The sequence below is a fragment of the Eschrichtius robustus genome, chromosome 3 (assembly GCF_028021215.1).
Source record: "Eschrichtius robustus isolate mEscRob2 chromosome 3, mEscRob2.pri, whole genome shotgun sequence".
Classification (NCBI taxonomy): domain Eukaryota; kingdom Metazoa; phylum Chordata; class Mammalia; order Artiodactyla; family Eschrichtiidae; genus Eschrichtius; species Eschrichtius robustus.
The window spans coordinates 160,744,764-160,762,573 of NC_090826.1; the positions used below are offsets into that span (position 1 = coordinate 160,744,764).

At 35.2% G+C, this 17,810-nt stretch overlaps 1 protein-coding gene across 10 annotated transcripts in view; it reads right to left on the minus strand.

Annotated features, from left to right (window-relative positions):
- The window catches only part of CEP170 (centrosomal protein 170), a 146,601-nt gene that overhangs the window by 30,856 nt on the left and 97,935 nt on the right, over positions 1 to 17,810 (minus strand). For 6 of the 10 annotated variants that reach the window (XM_068541669.1, XM_068541675.1, XM_068541667.1 and 3 more), the window contains 4 exons: positions 7,215 to 7,364; positions 5,397 to 5,477; positions 4,279 to 4,405; positions 257 to 2,092 (listed from right to left, as the gene is read on the minus strand). In XM_068541669.1, coding sequence (XP_068397770.1) covers positions 257 to 2,092; positions 4,279 to 4,405; positions 5,397 to 5,477; positions 7,215 to 7,364 — 2,194 coding nt within the window. The remainder of the gene's footprint in view (positions 1 to 256; positions 2,093 to 4,278; positions 4,406 to 5,396; positions 5,478 to 7,214; positions 7,365 to 17,810) is intronic. The other 4 variants (XM_068541676.1, XM_068541677.1, XM_068541672.1 and 1 more) reach the window with 1 other exon arrangement.

The window sequence follows — 17,810 nt, forward strand, 5'->3', positions numbered from 1 at the left end:
TCCAAATCGGTTCAATATACTTCTAATTTTGAAATCACTATTTTGCACCAGGACATTAATTGGAAGTGTGTATAACTTCTGAATTTTCCATTTACTAAGCTAAATAAAGTAATTTTTATAGGAACAAAACCCTCTACAGCATGACCTTTCTGCTGAAAATTTTGGGAATCAACACTAATATTTAATTTTTAAAAAAAGGAGTCCCAAAACGTAAAAGAAATATGCTAATATTATAAAAAGTCTGGATCCAATTTACCTGAAGGAGAGCCATGTGTTGAGGTCATACTTTTGACCTTGGAGTCAGAGAGTCGAGAGATACTGTTAGCTCTAATTCTAGGAGAAAATTTATCTGAAGGTACTAATCTGGCTCCACTTCTAATGATGGCTTCTGCGGTCCGTGAAGAGGCACTGCTTCTAGAGATTGTTGCTTCAGAGTCACTGCGAGCTGATAATGAGCCAAGCCTTGTTCTACGAGGCTGAGCTAACAAATCAATCCTAGAAATGTTACGCCTTCCTGTGGGAGGTTTCGATGTCGAACTTGTTGTGGACACTTCAGAAGCCACAGATGCTTTGTCAGCATCGGCGAGTTCACTGTCTGAAGCTTCACCAAGTCGGGCTCTGCGCAAGAGGGAAGTCCTGGTGGGTCGTGGCCTTGGGAGAGTGGTTGATTTACTGGATGCACCAGGTGCTCCAGGAGAAGTCTTGGACTTAGTTACTTTACTTCCTTCCAGTTTGGAATGTGCATGCTCATCCGTTGAGGTAAGTGGAGTCCTTCCGTGAGATTTACAAGAGTAAGTTTCCTGATCAGACGACATAACATCAGAGATGGCTGAATGAGGTACACTAGAGGTTTGGTCATCATCTGTTAAATCTACTGAAGGCTGCCTTATTCTTCCACTGGACTGCACAAATTTACGACCCTCTGCCCTAGAACCTACGTCTGTGGAACGACTTTTTGTTTTCTTTTCAATTTTCTCCCTAGCACCTGAAGATGATGACTTTGTAACATCTTTGGAAGGAGAACCTGTGGAACACCTATCTTTATAGAGACTAGTGAAACTCTTTCGCTTTTGGGTTGACTTTCTTTCAGTCTCTCCAGTAACCAGACTGATGGTACTAGCTGTGTCCACATCAGATTCAGGTGAAATGGAGTTGTCTCTGTTATAACTGGGAGTATCTGGGCCTTCATCAGTTTTATTATCTTCACGCAGTTTAGCTTCTAGAAAAGCCATTACTGCTTCTGTGTCTTTTAGAATAAGGGTTGTGTCCAAACTAGAATCAGTATCCATAGAATCACTTCTTTCTCGTATTCTGCTGGCAGTTGTTAACGCTAAAGAGGAGGATGTAGATGAAGCCTGTTTATTTATATGGGGAATAAGTTCTATGGGTATGTTGGGGCTAGGTTTCTCTATAGTGAAGCTTCCTTGCCGCACTAACGACTTGGAGGATTCCTTCTTGTCTCCTCCCTTTGAAGTCTGACTTTTCAGAATTTCCTCAGCTTTTCTTCGTTTACCCTCGTTTTGTATCACTCTTTCTCCTTTGCTTGTAGAAAGTCCTGGAATTTTTTCTTGAGGTTGTGACTCCTGTTTAAAAGGTTCCTCCCTACATCTATCTATCTGACCTGAAATATTTTTTGAAGAAGATAATTTAGTAGGTGTCCACTGTGCCTGTTCCTTTTGTTCTTGTTGCTGGATTTTAGCTAATGTTTGCTTTACAAAAGAAGCTTCCTTATCAGTTTCACTTTTCTCCTTTCCAGAATAAGAGCTGCCTAAGTGAAGCAGGGTTTTATTATCTCCACCACTTTTAAGAGTCTCACCATTTACTGCCCTGTTCATTTTACTCAGGGCTCTCTCAGCATCCTGTTTATCTTTCTGGTATACCTGTGTAGGTGCTTCTTTCTCCTGAAGTTCCGTGTCTTGCTTTTCTCCTATCTCTGACCTCTGTGCTATAACCTTTGTTCTGGAGCTCTCAAGAGACTTCTCTTCATTTGGAAGCTGGGGAAGGGTTCGTCTCTTTCTCTCTCCCTGACTAGCCAAGGAAGTTGCTGAGCCAGTACTTCTCACTGAAAGGCCAGATTCACTGATATCTGTATCTATAAAATAAAACAACAAATAAGGAACTTACTGGGGCAAACGAGTACCATATTACCTTAGATTCTGAAGTTAAGAAATGGCTTAAGTATAAAGTAAAACTTTGAATAAATAAGACAACATTGTGACAGTGTAGTTTAAAAAGAAAATACAATGCCAAAATGCACAAATAGGTAGATTACTAATAGGAGAGTCAAGAAAGCAAATTGTGTGAGATGAAAATCAGGGTCATCTGATCTTAAACCTACATCTGTTGCTCTCTTTTTTCGCTTAATGTGTTTTATGGCAGAGAAGTTTACTGTGTTCATTCTTGCTTTTGTGAGTTGTCCCATCTGTGAAGTTTCGCTCACAAAAAATGGACTCTATGTAGGGTACATAGAATTGCAAAAATAATGACTAATAAACACTGTTTATTTGTTATACTTTGAATTACATAGTAAAGAATAATAATACACCTGGTTTTTAACAAGCATTATTATCTACTGAAAGAATGACAAGTTTGGATTTCCTAAGTAAAACAGAAAATGTAGAATTTTAACAAGGTTTTCTAAAAAAAAAATTCAAAGCTCATTAAAAGATTTTTAAAAATTATAAGAACGGAAAAAAGGTGACAGGACTTGCCATAATTTTACAAACTGAGGTATTTTTAAATTTATGATCTTCTGGTATATTAAAGCCTCAAACTGAGAAGCCAATGAGAAAATATATAACTTTGATGTTTCCATGTGAGAGACTTTGAGAATACTACTTAAGGAGGACTTTCCTGACTGCTTATAAATGGAATGTATTTCTGAGAAAAGGGATCTTTTTAGGGAAATATAAATTAACATATAAAGCATTTAAATCTTTTGGGGATAAGTGGGAAAAAGATACTAGATATAGCTTCTGTGGGTCTTTTCTTCCCTTTATAATTCTAAAATTTTAGCATTTAAACTTCATAGCAATACTATGGTTATAATGCAGGAAAATACCCAATAACTTACTGATGTAACTTTAATTTAGCAATTAATCATGTTATTTGGTTATGTCTTATCTCCTTAGTGCTACTTGAAGCACTAAACTGTAATAGCTATTTTATCTTTTTGTATTTTTCTAGGATTTCTCACACTGTCCTGGCTCCTAACACACACTCAATGAATATTTGACGAGAACATTTTAGATTATAAGTAGATTTATCAGCTTATCTAAGTAAGTTCATTTAGAACATGAAACAGGAATGAAATAATGAAGGCCAAGTACTATTAATTTTTATAACAAGTATAAAATTTTGCTTTCCACAGCTAATAATAATTTTATAATGACTCTTTTGTAAATTTGCCTAGCTTCTCTGTCTGTTTTGTTTCCCAAACAGTAATCAGTTTATGTGAACCAAGCTGCAAATTACTCTGTCTTTCCAAAGATTTTTGGTAATATTAAAAATTACTTCTAGCTTCTATGATAAATTATATAGCTTTTCTAGTACACTGATGTGTACCTTGCTCAAATACTTGCTGACTAATGTTTACAAAATTCCTAAACAGATTTCTGGGTGTCACAAGTCAAAGACAAAATAAATTTCTATTTCCATTTCCAATAATACAACTAAGCATACAGGTAAAAAGCCACATACAAATTCTCCTTGAGTTTTATTTTTAATTAAGAATGTAATTAACTGAATCTAATAACAAAATCATAAGAGGCATATAATTTTGTGTTTTTTTAAAGAAACTTTATATTTCAGTTCACAGAAATATAATAAAAAGGTAATAAAAATCATATTACATAGGTTTGCAAATGATGTATTAAGTAAATTAAATACATATTAAGTAAATTCTTTTTCATTGAACATATAGCATAAAGTGGCATTTAAATATTTGTTGTGTTAATGAATGGGATAGTTTGGAACTGTGTTAGTCTTATTTTTAAATTTTCATCTATATATATGTTGTATACATATAAAGTCACATATAAATTCGTGTGAGTGTGTATATATATGCTTCATCTACAAATTATCTCTTTATCTTCAGTTAGGGGTATATTTTAATGATATCTGCATTTTTATTGAAAATAAAATCTATATTTAGTATGAGCATGAGACTATGTGAATATGTTTATTTAGGTTTAATTTACGTCTCACTATATAGATTTAGCTTATAGTATTTTAAAAATTGATGTATGATTCACAAAAAAAAAGAAGGAAAGAAAATACCATTCTCTAAAGAAACAGGTACAGACAACTCCATTATCCTTTCTTCTTGATCATGCCTTGTATGATTGGCAGCCAAACTAGCCCATTGTGAAACCCAACGCTTGTTTCCAGATGAAGATGTGCCTTCCTAAAGGAGAGAAACAAGAAAATGCAATGACCTAGTCTGGTCAAATCTGATTCTCGTGTTCACAGAATTCCATTTAGTCATTAAATTCCATTTAACCTATCATACAAAGCAATATTTAAACCTCACATTGATATATTATCATGTACTAAATTTCCTCATATATAAATTGAAGATTTTCTAGGCACCTCTTTTAACTACAACATTATTACTGTGAATGTAGTATAATTTTCTGTACTTATTAAGTACTAACAATGGTACTAAAATAAACTCTTAGAGCTTAAAATTTACTGCTACTAAATAAACTCGGGCGTACTACAGTAGCTTTGTGGCTACCACAGTGAAGTTAGTTCTACTCCATTCTACAGAACAGAGAGTTTAAAGACCTATTTCTAAGTTGTTCTCCAGCCCTCTAAATGTTTCCAGGAATCAGATTGGTTCCAGAGTCTCTAGGAGTATTAAATCTCCCAGGTCATGTCTTCAGGGATTTCAAAAACAAACCCAAAGCTTGAGGCTTCTTTCTACAACACTTTAGTACTTCCAGAAGAAGCTAGAAATGACTCAACCTTTAAGGATTTTTGTATAACCAGTCTGAACCTAGACCTGCCCCTGTCTACATCTGTCCTTAAGGCAAGTACTTAGTCAACTGTGAAATAGAATTTAATTCATGATATGCTTCCACAGACTTATGGATGTATATTGGTAATTCTTAAGACTAGGTCAATCTAGGCATTTAATATGGAAGATCTAGGAGTATAGAAAAAATGTTTCCTCACTGAAAGTTTAAGCCAATGCTTAGTGTTGAACCTGTAATGACAACTAAGGAATGGAAAGCTCTGACCAAATTTTATTCTGAATTATTCAAAACAATATTTTATTAAAAGTGTCAAATGACAGGCTAGAAACTGATAAATATTTCATACAGGCTATATACTATATGATTTCAAGAATAAGAGATTAAAATAGTAAGTTGTACACATAGTGACATACATACAGTGAAGCCTAAGGGTACCAAAGTCTGCTGAATCTTTGAATTTCCTCCAAGGTTTCGTGGGAGCTGCTCACAGTTCTGAGACTGAAGGAAGTACCAGTACAAATCATGTTAGGAATACCCACAACAGGGTGGGTTTCAAAGACACACATTTATGTAGACTCATTCTGTGCAGACTGTTCTAATGGCTTGTTTAGGTGACTCCTTCAAAGGCAGGTACATACTCAGGCTATATATAAATTTACTTGGCATGGGCTGAAGGGATAGAGAGGAGAAGAGGAAGTCCTACAAGTTCACAATCACCAGCACCCTTTCTAGATGAATCAGAATACTAAAACATTGCTTCAAGTAAGTATCACTCGCTTTCAATAAGTAAATTACGCATCTCATAAAACAGAAATCAAAATAAAAATTCTCTAAGATGAAGGAGGAAAAAAGAATACTAAAATACAGTAATTGTTTTGACAGTTTTCAGGAAATAGCAGACCATAAAGGAAAAATTTTTACATTAATAAGCAAACATATATGTGTATTTAGTTGTCTATAAAGAATACTTACATTTCACACAAATACAATACCTCATTTATATTTTGTTTTATTTATATCTTAAGATTTTATTTTATTTATAGTCAACATTTATTTACTACTTGTATATTTTAAATTAACTCATTTCCTGAAAGGCAATATAAGAATAAGAGAATGAGTTAAGAAATCAAGTCTCCTTAAGGTTCAAATTCTGGCTCCACAAGGTACTAGTTTTAAGACACTGACCAAATTAATTTCTACATACTTCAGTTTCATTATTTGTAAAATGGTACGCAGAAAGCGTCCACTGAATGTTAGATCTTGTTAGTTGAATAAATTATAATTAATTAATAATTCTCAGTCATATACATTTTTTTTTAACACTTCTTTCCGACATATCAGTGTAGAATGAAATTCTAATATTTCTGATAAGGGAATAAACATTTGTTGACTGAATAAATCTCAGACAATTACGATGCTGGGTACTTTCTATGCTTCACATCCTTCCCTGTAAATAGGTTTTATCAAAAATGCCATTTGTATAGATGAGAAAACTGAAGATGAGAGAGGGGAAATGACTGACTCAAAGGTATTCTGTTAAATGTGGCAGTTCTGGGATTCGCACTCAGGTCCTAGAAGCTCTACTATACTATACTGACTCCAAAACTATCTTAACCAAGCCACCCTTAATTAATTTCACATTATTCTAGTTACATCCTGGGCTGCACTACAAGGGCACTTATTTAGGTTTGTAAGTTGTATCTATCAGGCACTACCATACACATGCTTCCTGGCATGACAGATCTTTCCATTCCAAATACATGACCTCCTAGAAAGTATATGCAGTGTATATTTTTTTGTCTTATCTCATAATGTCAATTTGATTAGTGAGCATATAGTTCATTAATTGCTTACTGAAATTTAACATTTTCACTCACTGACAAAAGCATATTAATTTAAAGTATTTTACAAGAGGATATATCAATTGTTTATAATAATATACAGTTGACCCTTGAACAAAGGTGGGGGGGTGAGGGGAATAAGGGTTCCAACCCTCTATGTAGTCAAAAATCCATGTATAACTTTGCAGTTGGCCCTCTGTGTCCATGGTCCCCAATCCTTGGATTCAACCAACCATGGATCATGTACTACCATAGTATGTACCTAGTGAAAAAAAATCTGTGTGTGAGTGGAGCTGCGCAGTTCAAACCCGTGTTGTTCAAGGGTCAGCTGTAATTACAAATGATAAAAATTTATATTTTGTGCATGTAAAAAATATGAGAAAGATGTGTATACCTCTGAGCTGTGAAATCCAGGTGTACCCAGTGGCTTTCTTTCTTCCATTACTACTGCAGCAGAATTGAGAGCCCAATCTTTTACCAGATCTTTATGTTTTTCTTTGATAACAGGCCTATTATAATCTTGATTGTCATCTACTCCAAATACCTAGGAGGAGAAAATTATTTTATAAATGAAAAGTCTGAGTACCAGATTAATATGTGAGTATTATCAGTAACTTCAGAGGCAAATAATATTTCAAGTTAATTTCATAGGTCACTTCAGTAATGAGGGAAACTTGTTTAATGATAGGGTAACATCCAATAGGAGAAACAGCTGGAGACGAAAACAGGGCAGTGACAGCTTATGTAAATGTAAATGTCCTTTTTAAACATTTAGCAAAATGTACTATTTGATAATAAATAAGAGATATTCAGGATATTACCTTTGCTTTGTTAAAAGATGTTAATAATGTTAAGCATTACAATAATGCCAAGAGTTAGGAAAGAGTACCACACCACTTCAGCTTGTTTTCAGCTTGTCTCTTTGCTCTGTTATTTTTGAGAAGCATGCTGGAAGCTTAAAGGTATGGCTGATTTTATCTGTTCCTTCCCTAACAGATGCTTAACATTTACATATATGAGTTAAATTTATACATATAGTTTTCTAAGGTCCTAAATGACAGATTTTAACATATGATCTTTGTATAGAATATACCATAATTCTCAAACTTTGTATAGAATATAATTTTTAAACTTAAAGGCCTTTGTTTGAAATGCAGATTCCTGAGTCTGTTCACACAGATCAGCATTTTCAGTAAGAAGGCTGCCTATGGTCAACACTTCTGAAATATTCTAAACACAGAGACCAACAATCAATCATGTGCCTTTAAGGGCAGTTACCTGAGTCTTACTCATTTATTGGCACATAATAGGCCCTGAATAGACTGGGAAAAGGTTATAACTAAATAAACTTTAACCTTCTGTTTTACTATTAAGCCTACTTTGTTCCCAATGCTTACTATTTACAGGTAATAGTTGTGGCTCTAATTATCACAATAAAGAATAATAATGTGTTTCAATTAGCACTTTGTAGAAAGGATCTTTAGAACATAACCGAAGAGCCTTCATTTTCTACCAAAAAGGAAAAAACCCTTAGGTTAAACTATTTTCCAGAAACCTTTTTAATGATATAGTATACCTAGCTGATAAATTCTGAAGTCCACATTTAGTAAAGCAGATACCAAATTTTCAAATTCACTAAACTTGGAAATGTTACCACTAGATGGCATTACTTAATATTTAATTCAAATATAACTGTATAGTTTTCAGGAATTACGATTTAATATTCTGTTGAACCACTCAATATTTTAAATTATCTTTGCTTTAAGAGCAAATTGTGTATTAACTTTAAATCAAATATAAATTTTAATAATACATGGAAGCACAGTGTACAGAAGGAAAAAACCAAACCTGCTTCATTTTGCTAAACAGCAGAATTCGTAAGTTTAACAAGAACAGCAATAAAACCTGCTAAGTATACCTTTCCATGTGCTCTGCCTTCAACCCCACTTATAAAGAAAGAAATTAGAACTACTAAGTTATGTGACTATCTTAAAATAAAATTTTAAAATTATTTCTAACTCAAGTCACTGAACTCCACATTTACTGAAGTTTATTTCCTTATTTGTATAATCACTAGAAAAAAAATTACAGTTCAAGTTTGGGAGTAAAAGACAAAAATAACCACATGTGATTACTTGCATGTTGCATCTCTCTGGCATGTTAATTTACAAATTACCTTCAGTTAATTTCTGATTTGATGATATTTAATTCTAATAATGGACTTCCAAAACTTGATTTCTTCAAATATCTAAGCACCAGCAGTTTCAAATATATTAAATCTCTCCAAATCGCTTCTGACACTATTTTGAAATAATAACAAAAGACCCACACACAGAGAACTAATGTTTTTAGGGAGGGGAACTGAAGTTGTACAGAAAGAGTACTCAGATGACTTTCTACAGATTCCTCTTAAAACATTAGAGATAGCTGTGCATATGTATCTGTCAGAGAAGTAGCAATTTATTTTCCAAGCAAGTGATAGGGCCTGAAGTACTGCTGTATGAGCAAAGAAGCCTTCAAAGTTCATATCTGTATTTTTGATAGCGTTTTGAAAAATTAGTAATAGTTACAACTAGCTCAGCTTGAAATCCAAACTGTCATTTTCGTGTCTAGGTACAAAAAATCCACAACTTTCGTGTGAAAACAAAGACAGAAACAGCTATACTGTCTATGTACTTTGAAGCTATAATACTTTTCATATCTAAAAAAGTACATATAGTCTGACATGCAATATAATGCTTAAACAGAACTTAAGAGCTCCTCAAAGCAGAGACCAAGTTTGCTAGATTTTCTCATCTTTTCATTCTAGATTTTGTCCCTAGGTGATTCCACCCATATCCAAGGCTTCACTTAAATCACCAACTGTAGACAGCTGCTCACCTATCTGTACTTTCTCCTCCTAGATGGCTCAAGGGTATTTCAAATACAGTATACTAACCCAGGCTCATGAATCTCTTCTCTTCCCCACTCTGACCAGGGCTCGATTAAACCCCCAAACCTGACAAGAGTACAAAATCAGGTGTCCCTCACTCAGCTAGGAACTTTTTTAGGCTAGAAGTCTAAACTGAGGAAGGGAGAGAGATCAGATATCTGTCCAACTTTTATGCTTCCACTCTAAGTAGAACCCTCCTCCCCAAGTTTGCCAGTCAGTTTTTAGTTCTTCTGAAGGGCATGGGGAGGAAGGAGGAGTGGTATGGGAACAGAAAATTTCTTTTTGAACTTATATTCTCTGAGCTCTCTGGGACTGGCAGTTTAAAGATAACTTATTTATCTTAGGGGTTGGGAGTGGCTTTCATGTACTCTCTCCTACAGTTCCCATGAGCCACGTGGATGCATCTCCATATGGGGGAGTGACCTGTGACCCTCCCCACAGCCTCTAGGTTTAGGGTAAGAAGACAGAATTATGGAACATGTTCTCAATCTCTTCTTTTGAATATGTGTATGTGATATCTGGCATCTCACTTTGGGATTTCACGTCTATATCTCATTGACTACTTTAAACAATTTTAACAACCTGTTACTGAGATATGGTACTTGTTATTTGTAGGCTACTGGGCTCACCACCATAGGGCATTTAATATATATATAATATAGATATAACTCAGTCCTTGCTCTCGAGGAGTTTAGTCCAAAACAGGAGCTTAGGAAAAAAAAAAAGAGAATGTCACCTGAACCATGCAGGGGTATTTTGCAGTTAAAACAATATTTCTATAAGAACCAGACAATATTTTTAGATTTTAGTTTTAAATTTAAAGAAACTAAACATTCTTCAGATGATAAAGGGCTAGTATATACAACACAAACCAAGCCTATGAAAAGTTTGCCCTTGGTTTTTCACTAGCATATTACCATTATCGTCATTTTTGTTTAAAAGTTCAGACTGTACTAAAAATGCCCACCGTTTCTAATTCTGAAATTGGAGGTTGGGGAAGGGGGAATAATGGTATATCAAACCAAAGAACACAGGATTAACTTTCATGGGGGTAAATATTCCACCTACTGAATACTTGTAAAGAGAGGTCAAATTACATGTGGCAACCTCAGACATAGGTGGCTTGCTTCTTGTGACAGAAAGTGGAGACAAAAGGGGTGGGGGAAGGGAGGTGACTTAGGCATAGAAATACGATAATACAAATGTAGAGCAAAATGGCAATTCAATAGCAATAGTCTTTTATTTATTAGCTAAAAAATTTTCCAGATCAGTTGAAATTCAGAATTTATCTTCCCACAGAAATGAGAAACATAATAGGTTAAATATCAAGCTTTTGTAGGCCTATTTTAAAATAACAACGGAAGAATGGTACTGCATTAGTATACTGATCATATCCAAGTGTCTAAGTAAAAATGCACTCAAGTTTCACCCTCAGATGATGAGAACATCTCTTTCTTCAATGAGCAACGACCTCCTGGGTAAGGAGAGCAGGGTCTCTACCAGTTCAAATCAACAGTAGAGGTTCCCATGGCTTATGGAAATCACTTCACACATAAATAGTTCAAGAACCATGCAGAATGCTAGCCACTAACATCAGGGAACAAAATCAGGAAGATTTAATAGAGGAGAATTTTTTTCAACTTGTAATTTTCCATGAAACTCTAATTTCATTTTTAAAATGGAAAGCCCCACAAATTCAGTGGAATAAACGGTTCTGAATGTTTAGCATTGTTATTTTTATAACATAATTGTAATCAACTTTTAAATGGAAAATTCAGACAAAATTGTTAGAAAAAAAGGAGTTAAGAATGGGGGTAGGAGAGATATTTTATAATTTATCATGGTATACAAATAAACACATATACATGCATGCTCATGGAGCATTATTCACAATAGCCAAAAGGTAGAAGCAACCCAAATGTCTATTAATGGATGAATGGATAAATAAAATGTGGTATACCCACACAATGGTACATTATTCAGTCATAAAAAGGAATGAAGTGTTGATGCATGCTATAGCATGGATGAACCTTGAAAAGATATGCTAAGTGAAAAGTAGCAAGTCATAAAAGGCCACATACTATGAGATTCCATTTATATGACATGGCCAGAACATGCTAATCCACTGATGCAGAAAGTAGATTAGTGGTTGCCAGGAGCTGGGGGACGGAGGAATCTGAAGTGACTGCTTAATAGGTATGGGATTTCTTTTTAGGGTGATGAAAATGTCCAGGAATTAGACAGTGCTGATGGTTGCATAACACCGTGAATGTACTAAAAATCAATAAACCGCACACTTTAAATGGCTGACATGGCAAATGTCATGTGAATTTTACCTCAGTTTTTTAAAAAGGGCACTATCTGGCCTTATCTTCTTCCTTTTCACCTTTGTCTGGGTAAATCTTTGTCCTCTCCCAAAATCTATCCTACATCCTTGATTCTTCCCATTCCTTAGGAGTCTTACAGCCACAATCTCTTCCCTTTCCATCACTGTTTACGATTCTTTTTCTATTAGCTCCTCCTTTTGTATATTCAAATCACACTCAGGTCTACTCTAATGCTTCTATAGTTAAAATGTCCAATTTCTCTCCTCTTTATGGCTTATTTCATTGTCATGAATTCTTTTCTTTCGTCCCTAAAATCTGACTGCTCATCAATGACCATCTTACCTTTCCTTTCCTTGCCAAACAGATTCTTAAGCACTAAGTCGTTAGGTAGGTACCGCTAGAAATGCAAAGGTATCTCTAGTTTTCTACTAATCAAGGCAATTCCCCTGAAACTTATACATTTCTTCTGACACAACCATGTTTCTTAGTACAAGAAATCATGTTTCTTAGTACAAAGAGAAGCTTATAAAACATACAAGGTTTTAAATTATACATTTTAACAAGTGACTTTGAAATCAAGATATAAACTAGTTTCAGCACATAAAATACAGGAAAACCTGTTTGTGGAGGCCTGACTGGATTTAACCAATCTATAAATTCAATGAAATAATTTAGCTAATATATAGCTAACCACATACAAATATTGATAAAAATGAAAAAAGCATGTCAAAAATTTTTCTTTCTCATTCATTCATTCAACAGATATTGAGTGTCTACTACACACCAGGCACTGTTCAAGGCACAAGACATACAGAAATGGTCAAGGCAAATAAGATCATTCTAGAAAGGACAGAAAGAAAGTAAACTAGCTAGAGGTAAGTTCTATAAAGAAAATGAAACATGGTAGTAAGAGGGGAATGCTAGGGCTATTTTAGGTAGGGTGGTTAAAAAAAAGCCTCTGAAAGTAAATTATGAGAAGGAGGTAGGCATGCAAAAACAAAACAAAACAAAAAAACCACACAGGGAAGAGCTCATTAGACTAGGGCACAGTAAGTGGAAAGCCCCTTAAAAGCAGGAAAATAAATAAGATCGCATACAGTAATAGAGAAAGGAAAACAGGGGCAAACCTATTAAATGTTAAGCTTTTGACTGAAAAAAAGGTGAGGGTTCCCTTATGAAGCTTTGGGAATTAATATAGCAGGATAGGGTTTCCTATACCTAAGAAGAACATGGGGTGCTACGAAGGGGAGAGGAGCATCAATCAGAGTGACCAAAAGTAAATTCTCCTGATAGAAAATTTAAAAAAAAATTGTTCAGTGAAGAGACCGCAAGAAAGAAGATTAGTATAAGAGGAAGAAAAATCAAGCTGTCATAATTTACCTGTTAAGAACCACTATTTGCTTTGGCCCATTAACTCAGATTATTTCTGGATTGACAGGAAGTAGAAAAAAATGTTAAGTCAAAATCCAAATGCAGCCTCTGTTATCAATGTCCTCTCTTACGACTCAAGCTCTTATTTGATCTCTTATCCTTTAGTTCCCATACATCTTGATTGGGTGTTTGAGTGGACTTTGAACATGCCTCCTTCCTCTGTGTTCTAACTGGCACGCTCTACCTAGATTCTGACTCTGGTTTATCATGGTTCCCTGGCTCTGACTGGGACCTAATGTAAAATCTTGCTGTGAACTAGAGTTTGGAATATCTCCATTCCAAACTGCTTAAACCTGGATCTAGGTTCTCAGCACGGACTTCCTCTGGGCTGACGCACTGCTGTAGATGTTCTTCATTCCACGTTTCCAGTCTTGTTATAGTTCTCCTGGTTCTGGATTTTTCCCTACCACCTGCTGCCTACAGAATCAGCACTGATAGATACAAGGCCCCATGAGGGGAGAGAATATGCTAATAAGAGGTATTTGGGGACTCAAAACTCAGGAAAGGAGAAGTATCTGGAAGAACTGGTCTATGGTATGAAATTTATGGAGAAGAGAAATACTTTTTCGAAAGAACCTCAAGCCCTCTACAATGACCAATTTTTTCCTTTTCATTTAATATTTAGCTTTCCGTTTTCACTACAAATCTTCCTCATTTAGCTTAAAAGGCTATGAAGCAGCCCTGACAACATCCTCCTCTTCCCTCGGCAGAACTGTGGACGAAGGAGTGGGGAAAGAAACTGGTACTATGATGGGTTCTCTAGGTACCATAGGGAAGTCAAAGGAGGGAGGTCTAGGGGAGATTATCATTGCAATGGAAGATAATTACCTTTAATCCAGGCAGTTAACAGCACTTTCTTATTATAGCGCATCTCCATGTAAGCTGAGATGTAAAACTTAAGAGTTCTTTATAAATAACAGACATTTGTGTTAATATTATAAAAGGTAAATTTGGGGACAAAGCATAAAATAAGCTTATCTACTGACAAACACACAACACAAAAGTACAAACCAAAATGCTGTAATCCCATAACTTGGGGGTTGGGGTGTGGATATCTCAGCACCTTTTAACTACTTAACAATACAACCAGCACTGAAAAAGATAATAGGATTTCAGCTTGATCATCTCTTTAAAGAGATCACATTTTAACAGTATGCAACTTCTCCTGAGTTAAGATGGAAACATATGTTCTGCTTATCTTCTCTAGACCCAGAAATACAATGTATTTCGGGGAAAAACTGAAAAGGCATTCTAGTGCTTATCATATTTAATATCAGTGTATCATGTAACACTGCTGCTTACTCAACTTTTTGAGTAAGTGAGTTTTTGATTCCAAGATACTATTTTCTTTTGGTTTTCTCTTAGTCCTCTGTTTGATCCTCCTTTATTCACTCTTATTCCTTTGTCCACCCACACTGGTGTTGCTAAAAATTTCATACTTCGCCTCTTCTCACGCTATACATTCTTTCCAAGTGATCTCATCTATTATTCTGCATTCACATCTACTCTCTTATAATTCCAAAACTATTATTTTAGCCCAGACCTTTGTATCTTTCCTAAGATCCAGACCTTTATATCCAACTGACTACTGGACATGTCAGCAGCTTTTTAATTGCCTTCTCTGCTTCCAGTCTTTCCAATTTTCAATCCATTCTTCACACTTACAACAGTGATTTGCACATCACTGCCAGATTTAAAAGCTTTCAGTGATTCACCACTGCCTTTAGCATTAAAAAATCTAAAGTTCTTCGTATGATATGTAGGGGCCTTCAAGATCTAGTCCAATCTCATCTCTCTAAAAGTAACTGTGGTCCTCTGAACAAGTCCTCTACCCTCCTGTGCTTTTGAAAAGGTTGCTCCATATTTTTGGAAAACCCTCCTTGACCATACCTGTTAAAGGATTAATTCCACATGTTTCAAAATGAGCTCAGTTGGCAATTAAATTCAATATTTATTGAGGACATTTTATATACCAGGCACTAGGTTCCTGCAGTCATGAAGTTTATATTCTTGTGTGCAGACGCACGCGTGTGTGTGTTATAGTGGAGTGGGGAGGCAAATAAATAAATAGAAAACTATCAACTGGTTAAAAAGCTTATGATTAAAATGAAACAAGCTGATTTGACAGTGACTAGGGAGGTTTCCTTAGATTGGATAGCTAAAGACTTCTCTGAGGAAAAGATATTTAACCTGAGATCCCCTCATGTAAGCTATTGGTACCCTTCCTTGAAGAGTTTGTTTATCAAAGCATTCATCATACCATTTTTAATTCATATGTTTTCACTTGTGTATTTCCGTCCCTCCACATACTTAGTTATTGAGGGGAAGAACTCTGTCTTTTCAGTTGCAATCTCTCTCTCCTAACACAAAGCCTGGCACATGGTTGATGTTGAATAAAGGTTGATAAAAGTATAAATTAATGAAATAAACCAGCTCTCAAATAAGGGAGTAAAAACGGAAAGAGACCACATTTTTTCAGGACCAAACAACAATTAAATTCAGATGGACAACAGCTGATGGTCCCAACTTCCATCCCACACATCCTAACTTCAAAAGGGAGAAAATGGATGACAGCTTACCCAAGCAATTTGATATGATGCTTGAATCTACTCCCATCCTCCCAAAGTCCTTCTTATGCCTTGATTCTGACTATTTTTGGTCTTTGTTTTCTTCAGGCCCACAGGTTACCTCATTTTCTTCAGACATTTGTTTCCCCAGAGCCTGACTTTAGTTAGCCTGAATCTGACCTCTAGCTTTAACCACAGCTAGTAGAATCTCAGCTCTTTTTCTTTGGTATTCACAAGATAATGTAGTGATTCTTGTTCTTCCCTAGACTTACGGTCTTAGCTTTGTTTTCTGGTTTATACAAACCAAGAATGACTCTGAATTATCTACTTAGTCACATCCTGACATTATTCCCTTAAATGAATCCTGCTTTAAAATCTTGGTTTCCTTTATCCATAGTTTGACCATATAATTTGTCATGGAAACTGGGGCTCTTTTTGAAAATGAAAAAAAGATGCTTATGATAATTATAGACAGCAGGTATACACCAGGTTTTGTGGTCCCTCTCTCTATCCAGCAGTTTACTTTTAAAGAGTCTCATCTGCAACAGTGACTTCTTTCTTGGCTTTCTGCTATTCTGGCCAGGCTATTCCCTTGCACTGTACCTTCCACTTGAGCTTCAGATTTGGCCCTTTCAATGCTGAGGAACTTTTCAGGATTAATCAATACCTAGTGTAGAGATTCATATGTGGAAACTCCTAGTAAGGGTAATAACATAGCTAACATTTATAGACCTTTTACTATAAGATAGGCATTGTAATAAGACTTTTATATATTTTATTGAATTCTTTTCATAACTTAGTGAAATCTCCAGTTTATTAAAAAAATAAACACAGGCTTAAAGAGGTTAGTTTACTGGAGTTTACTCAATGTACTTATATCTAGTACATGTAGGGTTTGCACTTAATCTCAAATCTGTCTGCCTGCAAGTGTTCACGTTCTTAAATACTACAATATAACCCCTCACTGTAAGATCTTTTAATAGAGAAAACATCAATAACTATGAATGAAATATCCATAAACCAAACAAAGCTATAATAGGATAAAATTAATATTAATCTGAATTTTAAAACTTCTTAGCACTCTCTTTTTTTTCGAAACCTATCCTTTTATTTTCTATTTGACAGTATTTTAAATAGCACTATACTTGTTCTCAATAACCAGAGGAAAAATTATAAACTTTAAAATAATCTGAAAGAAATGTCATTATTGATTCCCAATGATGAAAATAATTCGAAATCACCAAGAGTCATTTTCTATTGCTACCACCGTGTTCTTAGATTTCCTTTAATATAATCAGAAAAATCACTTTATCTATTTCTTAATTGCTTTATTTCGCTTATTAACAACTTTCATAACATCTATTTCCTAAATTAATGGGTCTCCAAAAGTTTGGAAGTCTATACCCCAACAGTAAAAAATTTTGAGCATGTGCTCCTCAATAATGGATATTAGAAATTACATACATACACTATAGAACACACTCCTAAATAGAAATAAAAACTATGAAATTAAAAGTAAACACAGGCCTTCCGTGGTGGCGCAGTGGTTAAGAATCCGCTTGCCAATGCAGGGGACACGGGTTCAAGCCCTGGTCTGGGAAGTTCTCACACGCCACAGAGTAACGAAGCCCATGCGCCACAACTACTGAGCCTGCGCTCTAGAGCCCGTGCTCCGCAACAAGAGAAGCCACCACAATGAGAAGCCCGTGCACAACAAAGAGTAGCCCCTGCTC